Genomic DNA, 27,844 nt, shown 5'->3' on the forward strand with positions numbered 1-27,844 from the left:
TCATCCCACTACCCCGCTCACCCCACCACCCGGCTCACCCCACCACCGCACTCACCCCACCACCCCACTCACCCCGCTCACCCCACCACCCCACTCACCCCACCAACCCACTCACCCCACCATCGCACTCACCCCACCACCCCGCTCACCCCGCTCACCCCACCACCCCGCTCATCCCACCACCCCGCTCACCCCACCCACCCCGCTCACCCCACCCACCCCCCTCACCCCACGACACCACTCACCCCACCTCCCCACTCACCCCACCATCCCACCACCCCACTCACCCCACCATCCCACTCACCCAACTCACCCCACCCACCCCGCTCACCCCACGACACCACTCACCCCACCACCCCGCTCACCCCACCACCCCATCCACCCCATCCACCCCACTCACCCCACTCATACCCCACTCACCCCACCACCCCACTCATCCCGCTCACCCCACCACCCCGCTCACCCCACCACCCCGCTCACCCCATCACCCCGCTCACCCCACCCACCCCGCTCACCCCACGACACCACTCACCCCACCTCCCCACTCACCCCACCCACCCCGCTCACCCCACGACACCACTCACCCCACCACCCCGCTCACCCCACCACCCCATCCACCCCATCCACCCCACTCACCCCACCCACCCACCCCACTCACCCCACCCACCCCACTCATCCCACTACCCCACTCATCCCACTACCCCACTCACCCCACCACCCCACTCATCCCGCTCACCCCACCACCCCGCTCACCCCACCACCCCGCTCACCCCACCACCCCGCTCACCCCATCACCCCGCTCACCCCACCCACCCCGCTCACCCCACCGACACCACTCACCCCACCACCTCGCTCACCCCACTCGCCCCACCACCCCAACCGCCGAACCAACGCGCAGTGACGCGCGCGCGCTCCAACGTTGCGGGCCCGTAGGCTGGTAACGTCAACGGCGTCGCGCGCCGTGGCTCTGTGGGAGAACCGCGCACGCGCACGCACGCACGCGCTCGCACGCACGCGCGTCGTTTGCGTCGCTGCGTCAGTGCGTGCGGGATGATAACGGGCGTGGTTGCAATATCGAGGCGCGCAGTGTGATGACAAGCGGCGCAGGCGATTTTCGTTCCTAGTGGTTTAGAAGGCCTCCTCCCCCCCCCTCCCCCCGGTGGCTTTAGATGAAAAATATTTATTGAGAACAAAATTCCGTCCGTGTTATTTATGTGCGTATACGTACCGTGAAATAATAATTATGACTGCGAACAACAACAGCAAGGACGGCGGCGACGACGTGATGCAAGAATCGCAGCTGCATCGTGGAAGACGGCTATAGTCGGGGACGTGTACAAGCAGAATAAGATTGGATTTTTCTCTTCCCCCCCGCCCACCCACCTTTCTCTTCCATTGTGGTTAGAATTTAATTATCTCGGGATGGAATTGACAGAGATGAGCTCGCCTTTGGTGGCTTTGAATCATCATCCCTCGCCAGCAAAACACAGGTACGTGCATCTCAACAACAACAACAACGGATGTTGTCGATACACACGTTACAACAAATATATGTGCGATTTCCTACAAATCACCCCACGCCCCACACTCGGCAAATCATGTCGCGGTTTTTCCCACAGTTTCACGTGGCTGGCTATTATTATAACATCGCACACAAGGACTCCTCCCAATTAAGCGTCGTGGGGGTTTTGACCGACGATACTGTTATTTGTGGCTGATACAAAAAAAAAATCTCTCCCAGCCACATTGGCAGCTTGTCCTCTGGATTGCAGGGAATGGGATTGTAGGGAAGCCATTGAAGAGGCTCCACAATTGGTGAACGCCGGGCATTGATGTGGCTGTACGTCTCTGTGCGTGTACGCGCCGATCACATCGTTGCCGGGGAACTGCGTCGTTTCATTGGCCAATCATACTACCCATGAAATAAGCAGTCGTACACAAAAAACAACGGAAGCCCCGTTCACGTTTAGGATTAATGATGGACCAGATACACATTTCATTTCGCTTGGGACGAGGGCGGGATGCGCTATTGCGCATGCGCGCGGAGGGGAGGGATTAGGGTTGGGGAGGGATGGTGAGTTGGGATGGATGATGGAAGTAGTGGAGGGGTAAGCACGTGCCTTTATTATTAAACAGGGTTCGCCCACAGAATAATACATTTTGATGTATAATTTTATTTTACCGGGTAAGGCCCACTGAGCTGTATAGTTGATCTTTTAATAGAGCGACCTGGCCACAATTGATGGCCTTAACGAGAAGTGTTTTTTGTGGAAATCTATAGCAGTCACCTAATGCAGTCCTCGAAACGCACGTTGATTCGAAATGTGGAGGGGAAAACCGGACGACTCGGAGAAAAATCCACGCCACCACGGGGAGAGAGACACGCGATTCTCCAAATATACAGCAGGCGTTGGGGTCAGGATCGAACCCAGGACCTCCTGCATATCAGGCGAGGTAGTTAAGATCTGTCAACCGTGATGATGATGATGATAGAGAGAGAGACCTCGCAAACTCCAAATATACAGCAGGCGTCAGGGTCGGGATCGAACATACGACCTCCTGCATACTCGGCGTGGTATTTAAGATCTCCTAGCCCCACCGTATTTTCCGGATTATAAGACGCACTCCACCTACCATTTTTTTTGAGTGAGTGGTGTTGCATCCTGTAATCCATTAGTTGTGCGTGACCAGATTTGTATAAGCTTAATGACACGGACAGCCATTTCGGCGTGCATCGTTCTTTCCGCAGCATCTCATAGTCCAGAGAAGGTGGATAAATAGTCGTGTTAGTTGTTCGTCCGTTTCTCAGTCCGCTCGTCCTGGTGAGGGTCGTGGCGGCAGCAGCGTGTTGAGTAGTGGTGCTCCAGACCTCCCTTTCCCTGGCGACAGACTCCAGCACGACGACACTATACACTACACTATACACTACACACTACTACACTATACACTACACTATACACTACACACTACTACACTATACACTACACACTACTACACTATACACTACACTATACACTACACACTACTACACTATACACTACACTATACACTACACACTACTACACTACACTATTACACTATACACTACACTATACACTACACTATACACTACTACACTACACACTACTACACTATACACTACTACACTACACTATTACACTATACACTACACTATACACTACACTATACACTACTACACTATTACACTATACACTACACTACACACTACTACACTACACTATACACTACTACACTACACTATTACACTATTACACTATACACTACACTATACACTACTACACTACTACACTACACTATACACTACACTATACACTACTACACTAATACACTACACTATACACTACACTATACACTACACTATACACTACTACACTACACACTACTACACTATACACTACACTATACACTACTACACTATACACTACACTATACACTACACACTACTACACTATACACTACACTATACACTACACTATACACTACTACACTACACACTACTACACTATACACTACACTATACACTACTAAACACTACACTATACACTACTACACTATACACTACTACACTACACTATTACACTACTACACTATACACTACTACACTATACACTACACTATACACTACTACACTATACACTACTACACTATACACTACACTATACACTACTACACTACACACTACTACACTATACACTACACTATACACTACACACTACTACACTATACACTACTACACTATACACTACTACACTACACTATTACACTATACACTACACTATACACTATACACTACTACACTACTACACTATACACTACACTATACACTACTACACTACACTATTACACTATACACTACACTATACACTACTAAACACTACACTATACACTACACTATACACTACACACTACTACACTATACACTACACTATACACTACTACACTACACTATTACACTATACACTACACTATACACTACTATACACTACACTATACACTACTACACTACTACACTACACTATACACTACTACACTACACTATTACACTATACACTACACTATACACTACTAAACACTACACTATACACTACAACACTACACACTACTACACTATACACTACACTATACACTACTACACTACACTATTACACTATACACTACACTATACACTACTAAACACTACACTATACACTACTACACTACACACTACTACACTATACACTACACTATACACTACTACACTACACTATTACACTATACACTACACTATACACTACTACACTACACTATTACACTATACACTACACTATACACTACTACACTACACTATTACACTATACACTACTAAACACTACACTATACACTACTACACTATACACTACTACACTATACACTACTACACTATACACTACAACACTATACACTACTACACTATACACTACTATACACTACGAGACTACTATACACTAGACACTACTATACTATACACTACTATACATTACTACACTATACACTACTACACTATACACTACTACACTATATACTATACACTGCACTATGCACTACTATACACTACTACACTACAACAGGATACACTACACTACTACACTACTATACACTACACTATACACTACTAGACTACTATACACTACTACACTATACACTACACTATACACTACTATACACTACACTATACACTACTATACACTACACTATAGACTACTATACACTACTAGACTACTATACACTACACTATACACTACACTATACACTACTATACACTACACTATAGACTACTATACACTACTAGACTACTATACACTACACTATACACTACACTATACACTACTATACACTACACTATAGACTACTATACACTACTAGACTACTATACACTACACTACTATATACAAGTCTGTAGCTCTTCCTGGGGAATTCCCAGGAGCTCGCAGGCGAGTCGAGCGATATAGCCCCCGGGGTCTTCGCCCAGTGGGACGTTGCTGCTGCTGCTGCTGCCCGGTAGAGTTCCAGGGGGAGTCTACGGGGGGAGGGGGCATCCTCACTGGGTGCCCGAGGCACCTCAACGGCTCCTCTCGGTCCGGAGAAGCAGCGGCTTCGACTCCGAGGCTCTCCCGGATCACCGAGCTCCTCACTCGAGGAGGTGGGGACGCGATCTTGAGTCTTAAGGTAACCTCGCCTGGTGCCCCGAGGCTTCTCTCGACTCTGGAGGATCGAGGGTTCCTCCCCCCCCCCCCGCCTGCATTTTTTGAGTTATTTTTATTTTGCCAATATTGATTTTTTTCAATTGGCCGCTTTCCTTCCATCCACGCGGGAGAATAAAGGTCAGACAATAGTCCACGCAAGATGGCTGACTGTGCTGCAAAGCCCGCTGGGTCACCTCGCAGCCCAAGAGGGGTTTGGGAATTTCAGTCATCGTGACGTGGATCACCAACCCTTGATTCCCACCAAATGTGTGCGTCACCAGGCACGCACGTGTGTGTTTGTGTGTACCTGGTGCGGTGCGGTGTAAACATCGCCACTGGGGAGACAAAGGCGGTCGGGCGTGGAGCTGGCCACCCCACCCCCTCGTGTGCCGTGCCGTCCTTCATAGATGCTCGCTAACAGCACTTGCCCCAACAGTCTGTTACAGGCTAAAAGGGTAACATTTGTCTTTGTACATTACTGTATATGACAACATCTTCCATGTGGAGTGAGTTCAACTGAGTCGCAGACGTACTCTTGGAGGCAACACATTTATTAACACCAACACACGCAGTAACTGCCCCTTAACAGGATAACAACATATGGTGGTGACCACCAGGCTAACCACACTAATTACAACGTAACTGCTACTAAGCTCGGGTCCAGGTCCACGTGTTGGAGACTCGGTAGAACGTAGAACATAGACGAAGGTTTCTTCAGAATGAACAACAACGCCGGTCCCTCTGGCGGACCCAGCTTATATTCTCTGCGGCGTGGCTGGCTCCGCCCTTGGCCACGCCCACCTTCCAGAATCCTCGGGCAGGATCTGGACCCGACCACGTGACCACCCCTAGCCCCCACTCGGGGTCCCTGTGTAGACTTAACCGGTCACGTGTCCCCTCGGGTCAACCAGAGTGCCATGGCCTTTACTAACCTTATTCCTACGGCCAGCACTCCCACACCCTGTCCTGTAGGGGCTGGCACTGCACGCCAAGCGTGGTGCCATCCGGCGCTATCCATCAGTGCTCACCAGGCCCCTCTAGGGTCGGTACTACACCCACACCGCTGTGGTGTCCGCGATGTCGCTACATCGCACGCCGTGCCTCTCTCGGGCCGGCACTACACAGTGACATCCCACGATGTCACTACACATGCAACTGGGAAGACTGAGAAATATGTCTCGGTTTGGCAACCCTGGATAGGTTGCCAGGTTGTCTTACAGAGGGCGAGATGCGAGAATGCTGTACGTTAATAAGGCGATGCAAAGATTTGAGCGTTTTTCGCTCATCAGCTGTCACATTCAATAATCATATTCGTGAAACAACATCGTAAAGTGTGCGGTAGAAGCCCTCTTAACGACATAATTGGTTCCATGAGACCGGTCGGTCAGTGATTTGGTCGTTAAGCGAGTATGGTAAATACACGTTAAAGGCTTAATTCGTTCCGATAGCATCGAAAGTTACAATTTTTCGCACGAAAACATCGTACTTTATCATATTTAAACAATGGATATTAACACATAAAGATACTAACAACATTATAAACACATACTATTAAAATAAACCTGGTGAATCAATGTATTAATGAACATGTACTGTACCTATAACAGCCCGTCGTTAACCGTGGAATGGTCGGTAAGCGAACACATTTGGCTCAACGGAGGCACTACAATACTATACACTACACTATACACTACTATACACTACACTACTATACACTACACTATACACTACCATACACTACACTACTATACACTACACTACTATACACTACACTATACACTACACTACTATACACTATACTACTATACCACACTATACACTACACTATACACTACACTACTATACACTACTATACACTAAACTACTATAAACTACACTATACACTACACTACTATACATTACACCACTATACACTACACTACTATACACTACACTATACACTACACTACTATACACTATACAGCTATACACTACACCACTATACACTACACTACTATACACTACACTATACACTACACATTGGGCTCTATGGATGCCCGTCGTTAAGCGATTCGTCGTTCACAGGGGCGGTCGTTTAGACGGGTTCTACTGTACTAGCCATCGGTGTAGTGACATCACGCATTCCGCCCAAAAACAGTCACAGAAAACCGTGATTTCACAGTGACACAGTAAATCCACGGATTTCACAGTGACATATTTAATCATCTGGCTGGTGGTGCCAATGATGCCAGGTCAGAAGGTAATTTTTTTATTTCACAGCTTTCAAATCCGGTACAAGCCATCAAAGTTAAACATTCATTGCAACGTATTGACTCGTTTTACTGATGCTCACATTTGATAATCCGACTAGTTTGCATTCTGCTGGACATGTGTTAAAAAATTAACCCGTAAAAACAAGTTTTTCACTATAAATCCTTTATATGCGTGGCATCGGTTTTATTTTATTATTCATTTCTGTTTTTCTTGAGTAAGAGTTTCATTTTTATCACATTAGTATTTTAAATTAAATATGAAAAAAAATGTTTCCTAAAAAGTGGAACATTTTTCCCGAAAATAAATTGTCACGCACAACGAGTCTGTGTGCAAAATGGCAGCTCGATTGGATCACGTGAAGTGGGTTAAAAAACGACCGAAAGATATGCACGGTCGTAAGCGCGCAAGCAAGCAAGCAAGTGAACTTAATATAAAGGATTAAAAATAAAGCTTTATAGCTAATCGGATTCCTCCAGGATAAATCAATATCCAAATTCTGACTCCTTTGCATTCCTGCAATGCCACCTGCAGCAAGTTGGAACTGAGCATTTACAAACTCATGAATACTCATTGTTTAAACTTTCATTTGGCCACGTTAGACTGTGCAGATAATAATAATGATAACGTGCTAATGGTCGTGGGTTGTTAACCCACGCGAGATAATAATGGTACTGTGCATGCGACTGCGATATCCGATGTGTCACAACATTGTGATGGGTCGCGTGATACGATGTGATACGTCGGCAACGTCTCCGATTGTGTGTGCCGAGTTTTGTTTGCTTGATTGTGCTTGTGCGCCACTGCCAATGCAGCAGCAGTAGCAGCAGCAGCACCAGCAGTAGCACCAGCAGTAGCAGTAGGAGCAGCAGCAGGAGCAGCAGCACCAGCAGTAGCAGCAGCAGTAGCAGCAGTAGCAGCAGCAGTAGCAGCAGCAGCACCAGCAGTAGCAGCAGCAGCAGTAGCAGCAGCAGTAGCAGCAGCACCAGCAATAGCAGTAGCACCGGCAGCATCAGCAGCAGCACCAGCAGCATCAACAGCAGTAGTAGCAGCATCAGTAGCAGCAGCAGGGAGCAGCAGCACCAGCAGTAGCAGCACCAGCAGTAGCAGCAGCAGTAGCAGCACCAGCAATAGCAGTAGCAGCAGTAATAGCAGCAGCACCACCACCAATAGCAGCATCAGCAGCAGTAGCAGCATCAATACCAGCAGCATCATCAACAGCAGTAATATGAGCAGCAGCAGCACCGGTAGCAGCAGCAGCAACAGCAGTAACAGCAGTAGCAGCAGCAGTACCAACACCAGCAGTAGCAGCAGCAGCAGCACCAGCAACACGAGCAGCAGCAGCACCAGCAACACGAGCAGCAGCAACAGCAGCAGTAGCAGCAGCAGTTGTAGCACCAACAGTAGCAGCACCAATATCAGCACCAGCAGTAGCAGCAGTAACAGCACCAGCAGTAGCAACATGAGCAGTAGCAGGAGTAGTAGCAGCAGCAGTAGCGTCAGCACCAGCAACACGAGCAGTAGCAGCAGCAGCAGCAGTAGCGTCAGCACCAGCAACAGCAACATGAGCAGTAGCAGCATCAGTAACAGCAGTAGCAGCAGCGTTGCTGCCGAGTATTGAGTTTACGTTTTTGACCGGCGTGCCTGCTGCTACTGCTGCTGCCGCTGCTGCTGCTGTTGTTGGGTCTTCTCACGAAGAGAAGCAATGGTAGGAGGAGAAATTGAGACGCCATGAGGAGAAGCGAGCCACTGGTAAAATCAGCAGCAGCGCATCGATCGGGCACATTGGCTTCCCGCTTTATGGGGCATCGTTAATAATGCAGGGAGGAGGGGGTGTGGGGGTGGGAGTGGATGAGATGGCTTGGAAAGGTTTCAAACCCGATAATGGAAATTGGGTCCGGTTTTCCCGTTTGCATTTTGGTTGTACAACGTGCGGCCACGTGTGACATTGTCGACAAACGGTGAACGCGCGTATTAATAACGCGTCGCTGCGCGCCGTACATCGTAGTGCGATTGTCGAGATGTGAAGCGACTGAATGTGACCCCACTTGGCAAATAGTGAGGACGCGTGCACTTTGAGGTACGGAATGAAAATGACTCGTGGTCCAATTGCTTCGACAGCACGAGACCGCGTCGTCCTTCCCTCTCGCTCCTCCGACGAGCACGCTTGGCTAAGTTCATGTTCAAGTCCATTTATTAGGTGTAGCCCTGTGAGCCATTCGGCTCTTGAATCGGGTGCAACCACAACAATCAAAAAACATGAACAAAAAACATCTTAAAGTGAATATGTGACGAAGTGCAAACAGAAAATCCAAGAAAAGACAGCAAAATATTGCAGAAAAAACACCGTACACCAACGCTGTGTGCAATAATCCCAGTGGGATGCAAGTCAAACAACCAACAACAACCACAAGACAACTTAGATTAAGGCCATCAAGAAGTTCACCGTGCACACATACGGCACAACAACGAAACTGCACTGCTGGAATTACGCACTCGCCCACAAGGCCCTGGATGGTTGATGGGATGTGTAAAAGTAACAAAAAAATATTTGTGATTTTAGTTTTTGTTTTTTTTGCACGTGGAGGGACAGATTTGTGGAGGCGCGTGTCGTCTGCTGAATCATCTCGGGACTCATGTCTCCGCACTGAAGCGGCGCATGATCATTGTGGTGCCGTGCGCGTTGAGGTGCCTCAGAAGGGAGTCGGGATTTTGTCGATGATCGCTCTGCAAGTGGGGGGGGGGCACGCGGGTCAGAGAGAGGAGTTGAGATGCACGTGGGGCAACGGCGCAAAAACGTTTATTATGAACAGATTCAGACACTTCATGGGGGGGGGGGGGGGTGGGCGTCAGTCATCAGTCGGAGGCGGAGGAGGAGGAGACGAAAAGATACTTCAACCTGGACCTGAAGAGCAGAAATTGTCTCCGCTGTGTGGATGGCTGTATGGTGGAGAGGCGGGGGCAGGGGGGGGGGCTGAATTACAGATATAGGGGCAAGGAAGGATCTTGAAGAGGAGGAGAGACCTTCGATTGAGGAGGTTGACTGGAGGTTTTAACAGGAGAAGGGGGTTGACTGGAGGTTTTAACAGGAGAAGGAGGTTGACTGGAGGTTTTAACAGGAGAAGACCACGCTTTCCCACCTGATGATGGACGGAGAGGAGAGAGAGATCACGCGAACTCCAAATATACAACGTGCACCGTCAAGGTCTGGGATCGAACCCACGACCTCCTGCATACCAGGCGAGGGAGATAACATCTCCCTTTCCACAGCATCGTGTCCTTGTGACAGTGACTTGCCCCAAGCGCGACTATTCACTACAGGCTCTTGCCAAGCATTCAAGAAGCATTTGTCACCAGCGGAATGTGTCTTGGATGAGACTCGAGGGCATTTTCCGATGCGATAAAGAGAGGTTTGCATGCGATCGCTCGTGGCTTGGTGTCACTTTAATCCCCATGTCTGTGTCTGCGGTGGAGCGGCGGGCGTAGCGGTTCGCGGGCCACGCTACGAACCCGGCGACCCGAGTTCCATTGCTGCCCGCAGCCGCCACCAACAGCGGCGACGATCATCTGAACCGCTTATGGGCCTCCCCTAGGTCGGCTTTGTCTCAAATGTAAAAGCTGGTTCGGTGCGCAGACCGCCATTAGGGAGACAAACGTGGCACGGCGTGGTGGCTGGCCATTCACCTCTTCGTGCGCCGTGCCGGCCTTCACTTGCCCCCCCCAAAAGTCTGTTGAGGCTACACGGGGTGAACTTCGTGTTTGCACTGCGTGCATGCGTGCCGCGAAATGTTTCGTGTTGAACGTCGCCGCTGCGTCTTGTGTGCTGTGTGCGCGCCGCAGACTGGCTCACGAACTCAGCCTGGATGAGTTTGAGGACGATGACCTTTCCGAGATCGCAAAGGACTGTGGGATGGGAACGCACTACCGTGGCAACTGCTATCACGCGGTAGGTCCACTTCGCGCTGACCCTGTTCCCTTCCCTCGGTCGCGTGCGCGCTCTGGGTGAGCGTAAATTATAGATGAAAGATGTTGTCAGAGTCAAGAAATGCAGTTCACGCCTTCAGAGAATGATTGTTAAGCAAACAACAACATTTTTTTCGCGAGTGTTTTAGGTTATTTCGAATGACCACCTGTTGAAATTAAACATTACAGACACGGTATAGAGGAAATGCAAGATGTTCTCTCGCGTATACAACCCATTCACAATTTTCACCGATGTCTGTAAATCTTGTGTCTGTGGAGGTTTCTTAGACAATACTGTGATCTTCCAATTATTCTTGTAAAAGACATTTTTTAAAAAATATCCGCTTGGGCAGAAGCATTTCAGGTTCGTTACCCATTTGGAATAAAAATATACCCCTGAGTATTTCCCCTCGATTCATCATCGATGTTCAGGGATAGGCAGCGTAATGGCTTGATAGAATTTTTGTCGTTAAGAACCCTCCGCCACCCAACAGACGAACAAATCGCCCGCCGACCGGTACAAGTGTTCACACGATAAGCCACTTCGTTGAGCTGTCGTTCGTGATGGCCACGTCGCTTCTGAAAAAGAGCCACAGAGCTCAAGTGGGAAGCATAATTTTTTTGTCGTTTATAGTTTTAGTTTTAAATCGTCTTTGTGTCCTGGGGGGGCCGGGGTGGGTGGTGCGCAGGCGGCGGACATCGTCACGGCGGGCGGCTCCATCCACGCCGAGATGCTGCAGCTGGACATGATCGACGACGTCGCGTCGGCCACCGTCGCGTCGGGGACGGCGCCGGCAGACGACGACGGCGACGACGGCGGCGGCGGTGGAGACGGCCGAACGGCGTCGCCCCCGGCGCCCGCCGGAGGCTCCGGTAGAGACGCTCGACGGGACGCAGCGGCGGCGACGGCGCCGATGGCCGCGGCGGTGGCCAAGGCGGCCAGGGCGGGCGAGCTGCCTTGGGGGCCGGGCGGCGAGGGAGCGCGGCCGCTCCCGACGCGCACGCTCCGGCGGCCCACCTCGCTCGACCTTTTCCCGCGCCACGCCACCTCGCCGCCCCCCGTCACGCAGGTAGCGGACGCGTCAGCAAGCGGGAATAGCGGCGGTTGGCTACGTACGGCGCGAAAGAAGTTGAGCGTGCGTGTGTTGGTAGTGTGGGGGGGGGGGGGTCGAGTTAGACGAGCGGTTTGTTGGCGATTTCCCCCCACCACCCCACCACCCCCGGCTGCTGTCACATTAGCGGTGGCTGCACGAGCGGCAGCGGGCGAACACGCGCCGCGTGCTTCGTCAGCGGCGTCGAAATGAGAAAGTGAATAAGGGGCGACGTTTCTGGTCGTTGGCGCTTCCGAGCAAAATGCGTCCGTGCGACGGAGTAGGGCCGTTGCCCGAAACGTCACCTATTTGTTTATTTTCCCATGAAAGGCCACAGCAGTGCTGTTGACGAGCTTGTTGAGTTTCACGTGCGGGAATGTGGAATTCCCACCACTGGCTCTGCGAGGGCTGTGGACAGGAGATGAGCGGCAGTGCCTCTACCGGACGCGAATCGTGCCTGAGGTTGCATTTTGTGATTTCAAATGTCTTTTACTGCAGCGACGAATAGCTAGTCAACGCTCATTGTAATGTGTCCCTGTGATTATTGTGATTGTTTTGCGATCTGGTTCTTAGGACTGCCTTAACAACAATCCCATTGTTAAGAAAGACAGCTGGCAGGAGCGGATCACAAGGGTGGGCACGCCTCCACGCACCGGTGAGCTCGCTCGTGGGGCGCGACAGTGGCAGGAAGTTGTGGGTTCGATCCCGACCCTGACGCCTGCTGCTGTATATTTGGAGTTTGCGTCTCTCTCATTATCATCATCACGGTGGCTAGGAGATGTTAACTACCTCGCCTGGTGTACAGGAGGTCGTGGGTTCGATCCCGACCCCTGACGCCTGCTGCTGTATATTTGGAGTTTGCGTCTCTCTCATTATCATCATCACTGTGGCTAGGAGTTGTTAACTACCTCGCCTGGTGTACAGGAGGGTGTGGGTTCGATCCCGACCCTGACGCCTGCTGCTGTATATTTGGAGTTTGCGTCTCTCTCATTATCATCATCACGGTGGCTAGGAGTTGTTAACTACCTCGCCTGGTGTACAGGAGGGTGTGGGTTCGATCCCGACCCTGACGCCTGCTGCTGTATATTTGGAGTTTGCGTCTCTCTCATTATCATCATCACGGTGGCTAGGAGTTGTTAACTACCTCGCCTGGTGTACAGGAGGTTGTGGGTTCGATCCCGACCCCTGACGCCTAATGTATATTTGGAGTTTGCGTCTCTCTCATCATCATCATCACGGTGGCTCGGAGATGTTAACTACCTCGCCTGGTGTACAGGAGGTTGTGGGTTCGATCCCGACCCCTGACGCCTAATGTATATTTGGAGTTTGCGTCTCTCTCATCATCATCATCACGGTGGCTCGGAGATGTTAACTACCTCGCCTGGTGTACAGGAGGTTGTGGGTTCGATCCCGACCCCTGACGCCTGCTGCTGTATATTTGGAGTTTGCGCGTCTCTCTCTCCCTGTCTCTCCCCGTGGTCGTGCGGATTTTTCTCCGGTCCCTCAGGTTTTCCCCGCAACATTTATAAACACGCGCCGAGAGTATTTGGCTCCTGTAAAATATCGGGCTGCTAACTTGTACACTTTTTGAGGATCACATCACACCTGTACCCCTGTCCTTTCACCGACTCCCTGTCTGTACCCGTATTGATTTCAAGATTCTCTTGCTGGTATTCAAGGCTTTAAATGGACTTGCTCCTCCTGACATCCATGACTTCCTTCAGCCACGAATATTCCATCAAGATCATCAAGATTCTCGGATTGTGCATTGCCCACCGTCACCACGGCCGAGGCTTCACACTTGGGGGGTGACGGTGCCTTGGCAATTGCGGCACCTGAACTCTGAAACTCGTTGCCCTTCAAGGTCAGGACTTCCGATAAACTGCAAATCTTCAAATCCAGACTGAAAACGTATCTGTTTAAAATGGTTTTCTCTCTTTCGTTATTTTCAAACGTCTTTTTCACTTCTCCTTTCCCAGGCTGTTGTTAAACTATTTTCTCCTTCCCATGCATAGTGCCACTGAGAACGCAATTATTATTATTATTACGTGATAAGCCACTTCGTTGAGCAGAAATGTAATATTACACGTGGTGACATTTAGCCAATAAAAAAATCACCCACGATTGATCTTCGTACTTTTGCGAGATTTGCCGCTCGCGCATCTTGAGTGCGCGAGTTGCTCTTAACCGTCGGATCGATGTGTTGCCAGATGCCTAGGGGGGTGAACAGAGCCTGTAGGGATGCACATCGGAGTGGCTCCCGGAGGTGGTTTGTCGTTTGCGTCATCTTACAGTTGCCTTCTCTTGACATGGTGCAGTGCTCCGGTGACCGAAGGAATTCCGAGTGGAATTATTCCAAAAGGAATTCTTCGAAGAGGAATTTTAAGACGAGTTTCAAGATGAATTATTCCGTGAAGATTTTTTTCAAGAGGAACTTTAAGAGGAATTCTAAGAGGAATTTTAAGAGGAATTCCATGAAGATTTATTTCCAGAGGAACTTGAAGAGGAATCTAAAGAGGAATTCCAAGAGGAATTCCAAGCGGACAAGCGGTATAACATTTGATTTAAACAGTGGTGGAAATGTGCCATCGTGCGACGGTGTGGCCATGCCCGGCACTTCCCACAACATCACACGCGTATTGGGCCCCAAAGCGTAGAGCAAAGCCTCCGCCTCTTCATCCGCTCCATGTCCCCTGGCCCTCTCCCTTCTCTGCATGTGCTGTGAAGAAGGGACATCCCCCGCTCCTGCCCTCCGCTCCCCGCCACCCATAAACGTCACCTACCGCATATATACACACTCTTCCTTTTTAAGTCCACGGTGTCTGTCGCCGAATCCGTCGAGGTTTTTTTTCTCTCTCACTTGACGGGTTCCCACGCTGCGGCAGGAGCTCCGAGCGTTTCCGCACGGCGAGCGATTGCTCATCTCAGCGTGGATGGAGCCGACCGCCGTGCCGTCGTTCGCCGCCTGCGTGTGCCACCCACCCGCCCAACCGCCCCCCCCCCCCCCCCCCGTAGCTCTTTTTTTTTATCAGAAGCGAGCTGGCCACCGCGAAATGACAGCCCGACGAAGTGGCTTATCACCGCGTGGACATTTTATATCGGCAGGCGAATTACTCTAAACGCGAGTTTCAAACGGACTCGGAGAGACTCACTTAGACCACAGAGACGTGGTGGGGGGGGGGGCACTAAAACGCCGAATCGGCGGTGTGTGTCTGTGTGCGTGTGTGCGTGTGTGGAGCGGTAGTGTCGCAGTTAGCGCTACACTGCTCTATGAACCCGGCGACCCGAGTTCGATTCCCGCTCACGGCCAACACCAGTGACGATTATCTGAACCGGTCCTGGGCCTCCCCTAGGTCGACTCAGCCTCAAATGAGCTACCTGTTGCGGTGTGTAAACATCGCCACTGGGGAGACAAAGGCGGTCGGGCGTGGTGCTGGCCACCCACCCACTCGTGTGCCGTTCCGGCCTTCATAGGTGCTCGCTAACAGCACTTGCCCCTACAGTCTGCTACAGGCTATACGGGAAAACTTTGACTTTGTTTTGTGTGTGCGTGCGTGCTCTCGTGCATTGCCATCCGCAGGGCCGCAGACCCCCCCGCGCGACGAGGTGGAGATCCCCCTGACGCCGCTCAAGAGCGACGGCGCCCCGACGGCTCCGGCGGGCGCGGCGCTCGGCTACTCGAAATCTTCCTCCTCCTCGTCCTCCTCATCCTCCTCATCCTCCTCCTCATTGTCCTCCTCCTCGTCCTCCTCGTCGTCGTCGGCGCAGGCGACGGCGCCGCCGCCGTCGTCGTCGTTCTCCGCGATGACGGCGGCGACGATGGCGACGATGGCGGCGATGATGGCGAGCACCATCGAGGAGGGCGAGGAGAGCGCCGAGCAGGAGTCGGACGACGTCTCCGAGCTGCCCGGCGGGCGATGCGACGGCCGCGGCTCCCCGGGCCCCCAGCGGATGTCCGTCAGCTCGGACCACGACGTGCGGCCGGGCGATGAGGCCTCGGCGCAGCAGCAGCAGCAGCAGCAGCCGGGGCATCCCACGTCGTCGGCGAGCGAAGCGGCCGCGGAAATGAGCGCGGTGACGACGGCGGCGGCGGCGGCGGCGGCGAGGAGGAGCCGCCTGCGCCTGCTGTCCGACCTGGAGGTGACGCGCTGCTCCCTGCCGATGAGGGCGAGCCTGTCGAGCGACGTCGGGGCCTCCGATTCGGGCACCGCGGGAGCGAGCGTCGGCCACGCGAAAAAACGCGGCGGCGGCGGCGTTGACGGCGAAGACGGCGACGATGCCGGCTACGGCGGCTACGGCGGCTACGGCGGCTACGACAATGGCGCCGACGATGACGACGACGTTCTGTTCTTCCCGCCGTCGGCCGTGCAGCGCGTGTCGATCGACAGCGAGGGCCCGCGCTCGTACCACGCCGTCAAGTACACCCTGGTCGTGGACGAGGGCACGCAGCTCGAGCTCGTCGGCGGGGAGTTCCGACGCAGCGAGTCGTGCCCCAGCGACGAGGACGACGACGACGAGGTGGGGGGCGGCGACGACGAGGACCGCGCGGCCTGCGGGAAGGATGACGATCGGAGCATCGGGTCGCTGACCCTCTACGACAACCTGAGGTCGCCCTTCGAGCCGGACTCGGCCTTCGACCCCGACTCGATGTTCGACCCCGACTCGGCCTTCGACCCGGTCGACCTGGACACGACCTTCGACAACGAAGCGGAGCCCACCTTCGGTCGCCACCTCGACCTCGACCCCGACCTGGAGCTCGAGCTGGACCTCGACCCCGAGGGGCCGCCCTTCGACCCGGCCGTGGGCGAGGAGTACGAGGAGGTGACGCGCGACTCCCTCTGCCTGTCGAGCCACGCCACTCCGGAGCCCGTCGGGGAGGTGGTGACCTTCACGCGCAAGTTCCTCAACGTGTTTCTGAGCGGCACGGCGCGCTCTTGCAGTGAGTCGCTTGCCTTTTTTTGTTCATCCTTCCGACGGCGTATAGCGGTTAAGAAATGAACATGTAGTAAATTAAAAATAAATGTATTGTTTATATTGTGATGAAAAAACACAAGATGGTTCCTGGGTAGAGGGAACAGAAAAAACGCTGGGGGGGGGGGGGGAGGGGGGACAGGGGAGAGGACTTTGGGCGCTTTAGAATAATCCGATCGTAGGGGGTGTCACGGTTCGATGCCCTGACCTGTGGGGGTCTTCATAAGGCGGCGGTGGGGTGGAGAGAAAGGGAGTGGGGAGGAGGATGGGTATTTTTACGTATATTCCATTCATTTAAAACAAAGCCGCATTGAGAGTTGAGCGGCTGCTATTTTTTGCGGCGTTCAAAGATGGACAGAATCGGAATCGGAGTCTTTATTTATCCTGGAGAAATCCGACGAGCTGTGAAGCTCTTTTTCACACATGTCCAGTCGGGGGGCACGGGGTCAGAAGGTCACAACGACAATGCACTATGGTATTTATCTTTGAACACCCAGAATTATAATTATTGGACGACCTCACGTTCATCACGACTACACACGTGGGGTGCAAATGATACGAACTGACCGTAGCAATCCATTGAAATTGGACATCATGGCGTAGCTCATTGATGGAAAGTTCAAAGACAAACCACAGTCGTGCAAGTGTGGCCATGCGACCCAAGCTATGGGCCACACAGTAAAGCCACTATGGCCTTGGGCTCCTTCGATGGAGGAGAACGAACAGAAAAACGACACCAACTCTCGATCTCCCGAAGCCCTCTTGTCGTGGCCAGCAAACCTCGGCATTTGGCATGCAGCTCCTGAACATGTTGCCACACACGCAAGTTTAGAACGCTGTCTCGACTCCGATAGAACCTGCGTAATTCATAGTTTGACGTGCACCGGACTTCAAACCGTTGTGTTTCAGCGGCAAATGTGTTTCTGATATCGGCGTTTTGTATTTTTTTTCTCAGGGTCATTTGGATTCTTCTCGTGTACCATCGATGGTATTTGGAGAGAACAAACCCACAGAGCCGTGCACAAGTGAGCATGCTCGATACGTCTTCTTACTGAAATACCGACATCGCGTGGAACTCGCCCAACCCCATCGGCGCCGAGCCGGAGGTTGCAATTCCACCAACCCCGACGGAATTGGAGGTCACAACCGTCGTTGAAGTCCATTTCATTGATCCCCCGGAGTGAATGACTGCGTTTAAGAGTCCTCGTGCGCGCGCTCCGTGGCAGGTTCCAGCCCAGGCACGTGGACGAGCTGGAGCTGGATTCGGACGACCCCGTGTTTGTCGAGGTGCGATCGGCCGACGGCTGGCTGACGGGGTACAACATGCGCACGGGCGAACGCGGCATCTTCCCCTCGCTCTACACGCAGAGGGTTCACAAGGAGCCGGAGCTACTGCGTAAGACCTTCCCAGCGGCCATTTTGTTTTTATAGACTCAACACTGCCCATTGACTCAACACTGTCCATAGACTCAACACTGCCCGTAGACTCAACACTGCCCATAGACTCAACACTGCCCATACACTCAACACTGCCCCTAGACTCAACACTGCCCGTAGACACAACACTCCCCGTAGACTCAACACTGCCCATAGACTCAACACTGCCCCTAGACTCAACACTGCCCATAGACTCAACACTGCCCATAGACTCAACACTGCCCAGAGACTCAACACTGCCCATTGACTGAGCACTGCCCATAGACTCAACACTGCCCATAGACTCAATACTGCCCCTAGACTCAACACTGCCCAAAGACTCAACAATGTCCATAGACCCACACTGCCCATTGACTCAACACTGCCCATAGACTCAACACTGCCCATAGACTCAACACTGCCCCTAGACTCAACACCGCCCAAAGACTCAACAATGTCCATAGACTCAACACTGCCCATAGACTCAACACTGCCCATAGACTCAGCACTGCCCCTAGACTCAACACCGCCCAAAGACTCAACAATGTCCATAGACTCAACACTGCCCATAGACTCAACACTGCCCCTAGACTCAACACTGCCCATAGACTCAACACTGCCCATAGACTCAACACTGCCCATAGACTCAACACTGCCCATAGACTCAACACTGCCCAAAGACTCAACAATGTCCATAGACCCACACTGCCCATAGACTCAACACTACCCATAGACTCAACACTGCCCATAGACTCAACACTGCCCATAGACCCACACTGCCCATAGACTCAACACTACCCATAGACTCAACACTACCCATCGACTCAACACTGCCCATAGACTCAACACTGCCCATAGACTCAACACTGCCCATAGACTCAACACTGCCCATAGACTCAACACTGCCCATAGACTCAACACTGCCCATAGACTCAACACTGCCCAAAGACTCAACAATGTCCATAGACCCACACTGCCCATAGACTCAACATTGCCCATAGACTCAACACTGCCCATAGACTCAACACTGCCCATAGACTCAACACTGCCCATAGACTCAACACTGCCCAAAGACTCAACAATGTCCATAGACCCACACTGCCCATAGACTCAACACTACCCATAGACTCAACACTGCCCATAGACTTCAACAATGTCCGTAGACCCACACTGCCCATAGACTCAACACTGCCCATAGACTCAACACTGCCCATAGACTCAACACTGCCCATAGACTCAACACTGCCCATAGACTCAACACTGCCCATAGACTCAACACTGCCCATAGACTCAACACTGCCCATAGACTCAACACTGCCCATAGACTCAACACTGCCCATAGACTCAACACTGCCCATAGACTCAACACTGCCCATAGACTCAACACTGCCCATAGACTCAACACTGCCCATAGACTCAACACTGCCCATAGACTCAACACTGCCCATAGACTCAACACTGCCCCTGTACATGAAGTATTCTCCCTCCTTCACCTCCTTCCTTTCCTTTCTTAAAGCCTCACCTCTTCTCCGACGCCCATTCCCTTCCTCTTCCCTCGCCCTCTCCACTCCACTCCGTCCCTCTCCTGCCCTTTTGTGATCCCCAAGTTCCCCTCTAGGACTGTCACCCGTTTCCCCGGCCCTTGAAGCATGCCACCTGCCATCCAAATTGTTTTAACGATGCAACCGGGTTTTTTTTTAATATTGTTAAGCGCCTTGAGTAAAGGCGCTCCTTAAAAATGAGATAAGGGGATTTATTTTTTTGTTTCTTTGGGGATATTAGCGACACTGCCGCAGTGGTTGTTATGCTGTGGCTTGCGCTATAGTGTGTGTGTGTAATTGAGTCGTGTGTATATGTGTGTGTAATTGAGCCGTGTGTGTGTGTGTAATTGAGCTGTGTGTAATTGAGCCCTGTGTGTGTGTGTATATTTGAGCTGTGTGTGTGTGTGATTGAGTCGTGTGTATGTGCGCAATTGAGCCATGTCTGTGTGTGTAATTGAACCGTGTGTGTAATTGAGCTGTGTGTGTATGTGTGTGTGATTGAGCCGTGTTTGTGTGTGGCCTCCCAGCTCATAAGAAGCGGAGGGATTGGTTTGAGATCTTTGACCTCCAATTCCTGGGCTCGGTGGAGGTTCCTCATCACCAGGGCAACGACGTCCTCTATGCAGCCATGCAGAAGGTGACTGTTCGTCATCGTTGGTTTCTCCCTTGTCGTCATCGGCATTATCGATGTGTTTCTCACACTCTCATGTAAACCTGATCTCAAAACGAATTGATTTGCATATTTGGTTGTAGATGTAGCGGTTGTAGTCGCCATGGATACACGCCCACGCCGTCTGCTTTACGTTGAACGTTGAAGATCACGTGACATCATTCGTACCAGAGGTCGCAAACGGGTTTTGATTCCTTACCCGTACCCGTACCCGTACCCGTACCCGGCCACACCAGGGTCGCAAACGGGTACCCGTACCCGTACCCGGCCGGGTACGGGTACCCGTTCCCTACCCGTACCCGTACCCTACCCGAAATGAGTGACAAACGGTTACTCACCGGTGACTCACGGCCTACCCGTACCCGTACCGGGTCGCAAACGGGTACGGGTAGCCGGGTATCGGGTAGGGTATGGGTATCGGGTACCCTGTTGCGACCTCTGATTCGTACCGAATAGGCCAGGGTGGGCTGGCATCCTGCTAACGAATTTGCCAAATTCAAAGAATACCCGTGCAAGGTTACTCAATGGGGATTACACACAGCATCATGGGTCCCTGCTGGCAGAATGATTCCCACTTGCAGGCCAGCTGTCGAGTCACATTTGTTGCCGCACAGGGGCAGCTGCCACGGGGGATGCCCACCGGATTGTCGGAGACGAGATGCGATGTCGGGCGCCTTGGATTGCCGAAGCATTGGAGTGTCAATAAAATCACGAGAATATTATTGTCATTATGTAGACTGTAGAGCGCTATTTTTTTGCTACCTTTCATCATCAAGGGAGATTGTCAACATCATTCATGTCTATGGTGTCTGTTGCCTTACTCCAATTATCGCCACGGTGGTGAGATGTTAACTCCCTCGCCCAATGTGCAGGAGGACGTGGGTTCAATCCCGACCCTGATGCCTGCTGCTGTGTATATATATCCCTGTGGTCGGGTGGATTTTCCTCTGGGTCCTCCGGTTTTTCCATCCACATTTATCATCGACATGCGCTCAGAGTACTCGCCTGCTCTACATTTCCACGTGACAATCCACTTCGTCGAGCTATCATTTGTGATAGCCAGGTCCCGTCTGAAAACGAGCTGCTATTCAGCTCAGTGGGCCTTACCCGGTAAAATAAAAATAGTTTGTAACAAAACTCCCATCGATTTAAAGTTTTCGTGACTGCAGGGATTCATCTTCTTGGTTCTTTCGGTAAAGTCACGTAGAATGTAAATAATAAAAATAAAACATGATTAAATAATTCTCACGACGTTTCGGCCACAACGCAAGCAGCCGTCCTCAGGTGGAGAACAGGTCTGTCGAGAAGACAGAGTCTGAATGACAGACCTGTTCTCCACCTTTGGGACGGCTGCTTGCGTTGTGGCCGAAACGTCGTGAGAATTATTTTATGAAGTTTTATTTTTATTATTTTATTATTTACATTCTACGTGACTTTACCGAAAGAACCAAGAAGAAGAAAAAACTCCCATCGTTAACATTCCAAAAACCCACCCTATGGCATGCCGGTTGCTACCAACGTCGTATCTTGTGGCCTCCCGTTTTGGACCTCTCTCTGACGACCGCCAGGTGGCTTCCAGCCGTCGCGCGGTCGCCGGACTCAAGCCGACGTTGCCGTGCTCGTTGGAGGTGGGCGCGCGAGGGCTCCGCCTCACGGTGACCGGCACCCGGCACGCACCGGCCCCGCAGCGCAACGGCTTCCACAAACACAAGCCGGTAAAAGGGGCGCCCAGCGGTCCTTCACCTCGACGCGGCGCGCAGCGTGGCCAAGTAGCGGCTCGATTTCATCGCTCAAGGCGAACCGCAGGGAGGCTGTCTCGGTGCGGTGATCATCGTCATCGAACACAGACGGTCGCCGCCACGGTGGCTAGGAGATGTTAACTACCTCGACCGGTATACAGGAGGTCGTGGGTTCGATCCCAACCCTGACACCTGCTGCTGTAAATTTGGAGTTTGCGTCTCTCTCTCTCTCTCCGTGGTGAGATGTTAACTATCTCGCCGGGTATGCAGGAGGTCGTGGGTTCGATCCAGACCCTGACGCCTGCTGCTGTATATTTGCAGTTTGCGTGTCTCTCTCTCTTTCGGTGGTCGCATGGATTTTTATCTGGGTCCTCCGGTTTTTCCCTCCACATTTAGAATCGACGTGCGTTGAGAGCATAACGAATAAATACCGGTCGCGAAAGCCTGCGACGCGTTAAATAGGCCGCGTTCGCTCATTCGTTCGCCGCATGACGACTTCATTCGCCGGCCGTGTTGGGGTGGAGGAGGGGTGCACGACACGACATTTTATACTCGCGCGGCGATCCGACCCCAAACAAGGAAATCGAGTACGAAACGCAACCGTCGCCAGCGCCGCCGCCGCCGTTGTTGTTGTTTTGCTTGCACGCGATAGACTCGCGCGGCGTGCGTGTCCCTTGCAGATCAAGAACTTCAGCCACTTTTTCCAGCTGAAGAATATTTCCTTCTGTGGTTTCCACCCCAAAAACCCATGGTAAGCAGGTGTACGTGTGCACATGCATAGCCCTAAACAATTACAGGACAATATCTAGATTGTGATAGAGGGCTTTCACATGGTCTTCGAGATCTCAACGGCCAACACCGGTGATGATTATTTGAACCGGTGCTGGGCATCCCCTAAGTCGGCTCAGCCTCAAATGAATGCCAATATGTAAACATGGCCACTGGGGAGACAAAGGCGACCGGGCGTTATGCTGGCCACCCACCCACCTCGTGTGCTGTGCCAGCCCTCATAGGTGCTACTCTCTAACAGCACTTGCCCCAACAGTCTGTAAAGGCTATCAGGGAGGGGGGGGGGAATTTTTTTATCTTTTGTGTCGCCACTGCTGCTTGTCAGTTTCCAGGGAAACCGCGTAGGGGGGGGGAAATCCTTTCGTGTGTCAGGGGCCAAAACGTGGAGTGGTTGGCGTTAGTTTTTCGTTGCGAAGCTGAATGCGGAATATTGGCACGAGACGATTGCGTAGTGCCACACATTTCAAGGATTGTTAAAGGGAATGCTCCCGGCTGACACGTGATTGATGAAATTAATCACGCGGTCGTATTTGGATTGATCGCTGGGAAAAATGCGCGCAAAGGAATTGAACGTACCACATGCTTTGTGTGCGTTTCTTGCGCAGCTACTTTGGGTTCATCTGCAAGCACCCAACGGACGGCAGGTTTGCGTGCCACGTGCTCCTCTCCACTCAGTCCACCAAGCCCATCGCAGACTGCTTCGGGTAAGAGACATACACACTGCACTCTGCGTCGCAGGCCTCTCATCGGGGTTCGGTGAGTTGTAAAGGGGCGAGACGTCGAGAGGCAAAGGATGGGTCTCGTTTGCGAGGGCGACCTGGGGCAGTCGTCGGCTACGTGCGGCCTAGGCGGAGGTGGCTTCGAACGTGGTCGCCTGGAATCCAGCAGCGCTATATTGCACTATATACTACACTACTATACATTACACTATACACTACTACACTATACACTACACTACTTTACACTACTACACTATACACTACTATACAGTACACTATACACTACTACACACTACAATATACACTACTATACACTACTACACTACACTATACGCTACTATACACAGACTCCAGCTCTTCCTGGAGAATTCCCAGGCATTCCCAGGCCAGCCGAGCGACATCGTCCCTGCCAGCGTGTCCTGGGGCCGGCCCCGGGGTCTTCGCCATCGATGTGAATGGTCTCAATGTTATGTTTGATAAGGAAAAGAAAATGAGATTTATTAAATTGCAGTATATAAAAGCCGTTCAGTATTGTGTTGTTACGTTAATAGTAAATTCAATGTATCAAGCGCCCTTAAACCGTGTGCTTGTTTACAAACGTTGAAGACGCTTGTATTTATCATGGGACCATTTTGCCCATATCAAAGTATGAAAAATAATAGGTTCATATAGGCCAATCGGTTTCAAAGACAATGCGTATATTACCAGAGTTTGGTTGCATGTTCACTACAAGTACTCTGTGTGGTTAATGCAAACGTGATTCCTTGCAAATAGTATCTATTTGGTGTCTGAACGTCTTAACACCTGTTTTACTGCCAGAAATGGTAAAACGTATTCTTATTTTTTCATACTTTGATCATTGGCAAACAGGTTCCATATAGCTGCTCACCCGATGATATCAATGCTCTGACACGTGCATTGTCTTTGGGCTGTTCACCTTTTGGCGTTGATGTCTGTTCTGACACTGGTGGGTGAGCCAACGCCATAACGAACAAGGCTGTATTCTCTGATGTAGGCCACTTTCACAGACAATGCATATACTATCAGAGTGTGTATGTGTACCACCAGCACGTGTGGTTAATGCGGACTTGATTCCTTGCGAAAGGATATCTATTTGGTGTCCGAACATCTGAGACTAGGCTCTAAGGAAAGCTGTCTCGGGTGTGGACCAATCAACTTCAAGGACAGTGCATATCATTGCCAGAGTTGTGTTTTTTGTTTGCATTATGACTGCAGGTATTGTGGTCTATGCAAACATGACTCCTTGTAAAAAAGGTATCAGTTTTGTTGCCAGATAGAAGGGTAAAAAAACAATTATCATATTTTTTACTGGCAAATGAGGTTCCAATGGTGTAAACCTCCCGTTTTATTGCGAGAAGAAGTAAAACCCGATTCTTATTTTTCATCCGCTTGTATTTCCATGCAGTCCTTCAGTGTAAATCACTCTAAACGTCTCTCTGTAATATTGTCAAGAACTCCCAGAGGAACAGCTGCCACGTGCTGTTAAATGTCAACGTGTCGTCGTGTCTCTTTGCTCAGACGAGCCTTGTGAATGTTAATGCCCCTTGACGACACGAGGCGGTGCTATTTTGTTAAGGCGGCAGCCCATGCCTCAACATTTTAACTCGGAAAAAATGTACCCGTAAAAACAAAGTTTTTCACTATAAATCCTTTATATGCGTGGCATCGGTTTTATTTTATTATTCATTTCTGTTTTTCTTGAGTAAGAGTTTCATTTTTATCACATTGGTATTTTAAATTAAATATGAAACAAAAAAATTCCTAAAAAGTGGAAAATTTTGGAATTTTTTTTCTCACGAAAATAAATTGTCACGCACAACGAGTCTGTGTGCAAAATGTCAGCTCGATTGAATCACGGGAAGTGGGTTAAAAACGACCGAAAGATTTGCACGGTCGTAAGCGCGCAAGCAAGCAAGCAAGTGAACTTAATATAAAGGATTTAAAAATACTCACGGCGCCTATTTCTGCGTAGTATTCTAACATATTCTTGGTTCTTTCGGTAAAGTCACGTAGAAGGGAAATAATTAACTAATAATAATTTCACATAATAAAATCATTATCACGACGTTTTGGCCACAACGCAAGCAGCCGTCCTCAGGTGAAGACCAAGTCTGTCGGGGAGACAGCGTCTGAATGAAACACCACCAAGCTTGGAGCGTATATTTAATCTGGGTTGGAAGGGGGGAAGGGCGCCTTGACAAAATAATTTGCATATCAAGAGGAATTTTATTATTTTATTATTTCCCTTCTACGTGACTTAACCGAAAGAACCAAGAAGATGTATCCCTACAGTCACGAAAGCTTTAAATCGAGTATTCTAACAGTTTAATGTTTTCTCTCTTCGTAAAAAAAAAACGTTCCAACGGTGGAATTGTTAATTGCGCGCGTCGTAAGCGAGAGAACGGGGCTGATCGGTGGTGGCTTTGCTGCACGTGGCTGTCTGTGATCCGGCACTGTGGATGGCGGCAGCAGCAGCGAGGTGGTGGGGGGGTTGGTGGATCACCGCTGCACACAGATGTTGTGAAACTCCCTTTCCCGCGGGCGTCGAGAACGAGCCCACACCCTGGCTCGCTAGGGGAGGGGGGATTTAAAAAAAAAACGTGCGACTCCACTTGTTCCACGGTTACGGTATCGAGCGTTGCTCCCTCGCACGCGTGGGTTTTCCACCCGCGCAGATTACACCTTCTAATTATACGGAGGGCACCAGGGCTTTGGGGAGGCATTCAGAGCCGGCCTACCCTGTAGCGCCCCCCCCCCCGCTCGTCTGTGGCTCCTCCTGGCATCTCTGAGTTGTCCGCTCTCTACGCGAGCGAGCGTTGTGCGGCGGTGGCGGCGCACAGTGTTGCACGTTGAAATTGTTCATCACTTGTATCGCCAAAGACTTAATTGTGTGCTTGTCTTTGCTTTGTGTTGCAGGAAAGCTTTTCAGCAGTTTTACCACGACTGCATGGATTACAACTGCCCGGTTGAAGATATTTTTCTGGAATGAAGTTACGTAACGGTGTACTACCTGTGTGCAGTGCACTTATATCACCAGTGCACGAGTTTTCTCCTAAGTAAGCCCAATTCGTGTATGCATTCATGTATTCATACGTGTGTAATTTAAGTTATTTATGCGAGGTATGTACGGCAATCGTGGCGCGTGTTTACCAGTCACAGCGGCAAAGAAGGTGTCATTGTGCATCGACAGATTATTTTATTTCACAATCAGGGAATATCGAGGACCTCGCTATACTAGCGTGCGGATGTCTGCACACACCACCACATGTGCAGCCATATCAGAATACCTTTTTGGTGAATTTGATATTTTTACAGTGGGACATTTCACACCAAATCTGTACACGCCTGTGTGGAACTCCTCAGCTTGGTGAGGTGACCAATGACCTTTGACTCTTCACAAGGCAGGATTTGAGGAGCGATTTGCAGTGTACGAACACGTGGTACTGGCATGC

General features: G+C 50.9%; 1 protein-coding gene across 1 annotated transcript; it reads left to right on the forward strand.

The window, feature by feature from the left end:
• Positions 1-1,210: 1,210 nt before the first annotated feature.
• LOC144728056 (C-Jun-amino-terminal kinase-interacting protein 1-like) lies at positions 1,211-27,844 on the forward strand. The gene is made up of 12 exons (XM_078607290.1): positions 1,211-1,490; positions 11,313-11,418; positions 12,125-12,505; positions 13,100-13,181; positions 16,107-17,465; positions 18,453-18,522; positions 18,724-18,893; positions 20,982-21,091; positions 22,693-22,839; positions 23,544-23,614; positions 24,258-24,356; positions 27,309-27,844. Exons 1-12 carry the CDS (start codon positions 1,423-1,425, stop codon positions 27,379-27,381), a joined length of 2,736 nt encoding a protein of 911 aa, XP_078463416.1. The 5' UTR covers positions 1,211-1,422; the 3' UTR covers positions 27,382-27,844.

This window comes from Lampetra planeri, chromosome 27 (assembly GCF_965212315.1).
Source record: "Lampetra planeri chromosome 27, kcLamPlan1.2.h2, whole genome shotgun sequence".
NCBI lineage: Eukaryota > Metazoa > Chordata > Hyperoartia > Petromyzontiformes > Petromyzontidae > Lampetra > Lampetra planeri.

Coding starts and splice junctions, on each gene's coding strand:
- LOC144728056 (XM_078607290.1), top strand. CDS start 1,423: ATGGAATTGACAGAGATGAGCTCGCCTTTGGTGGCTTTGAATCATCAT. Junction 21,092..22,692: donor TCTATGCAGCCATGCAGAAG/GTGACTGTTCGT, acceptor GACGACCGCCAG/GTGGCTTCCAGCCGTCGCGC. Junction 22,840..23,543: donor GCTTCCACAAACACAAGCCG/GTAAAAGGGGCG, acceptor TGTCCCTTGCAG/ATCAAGAACTTCAGCCACTT.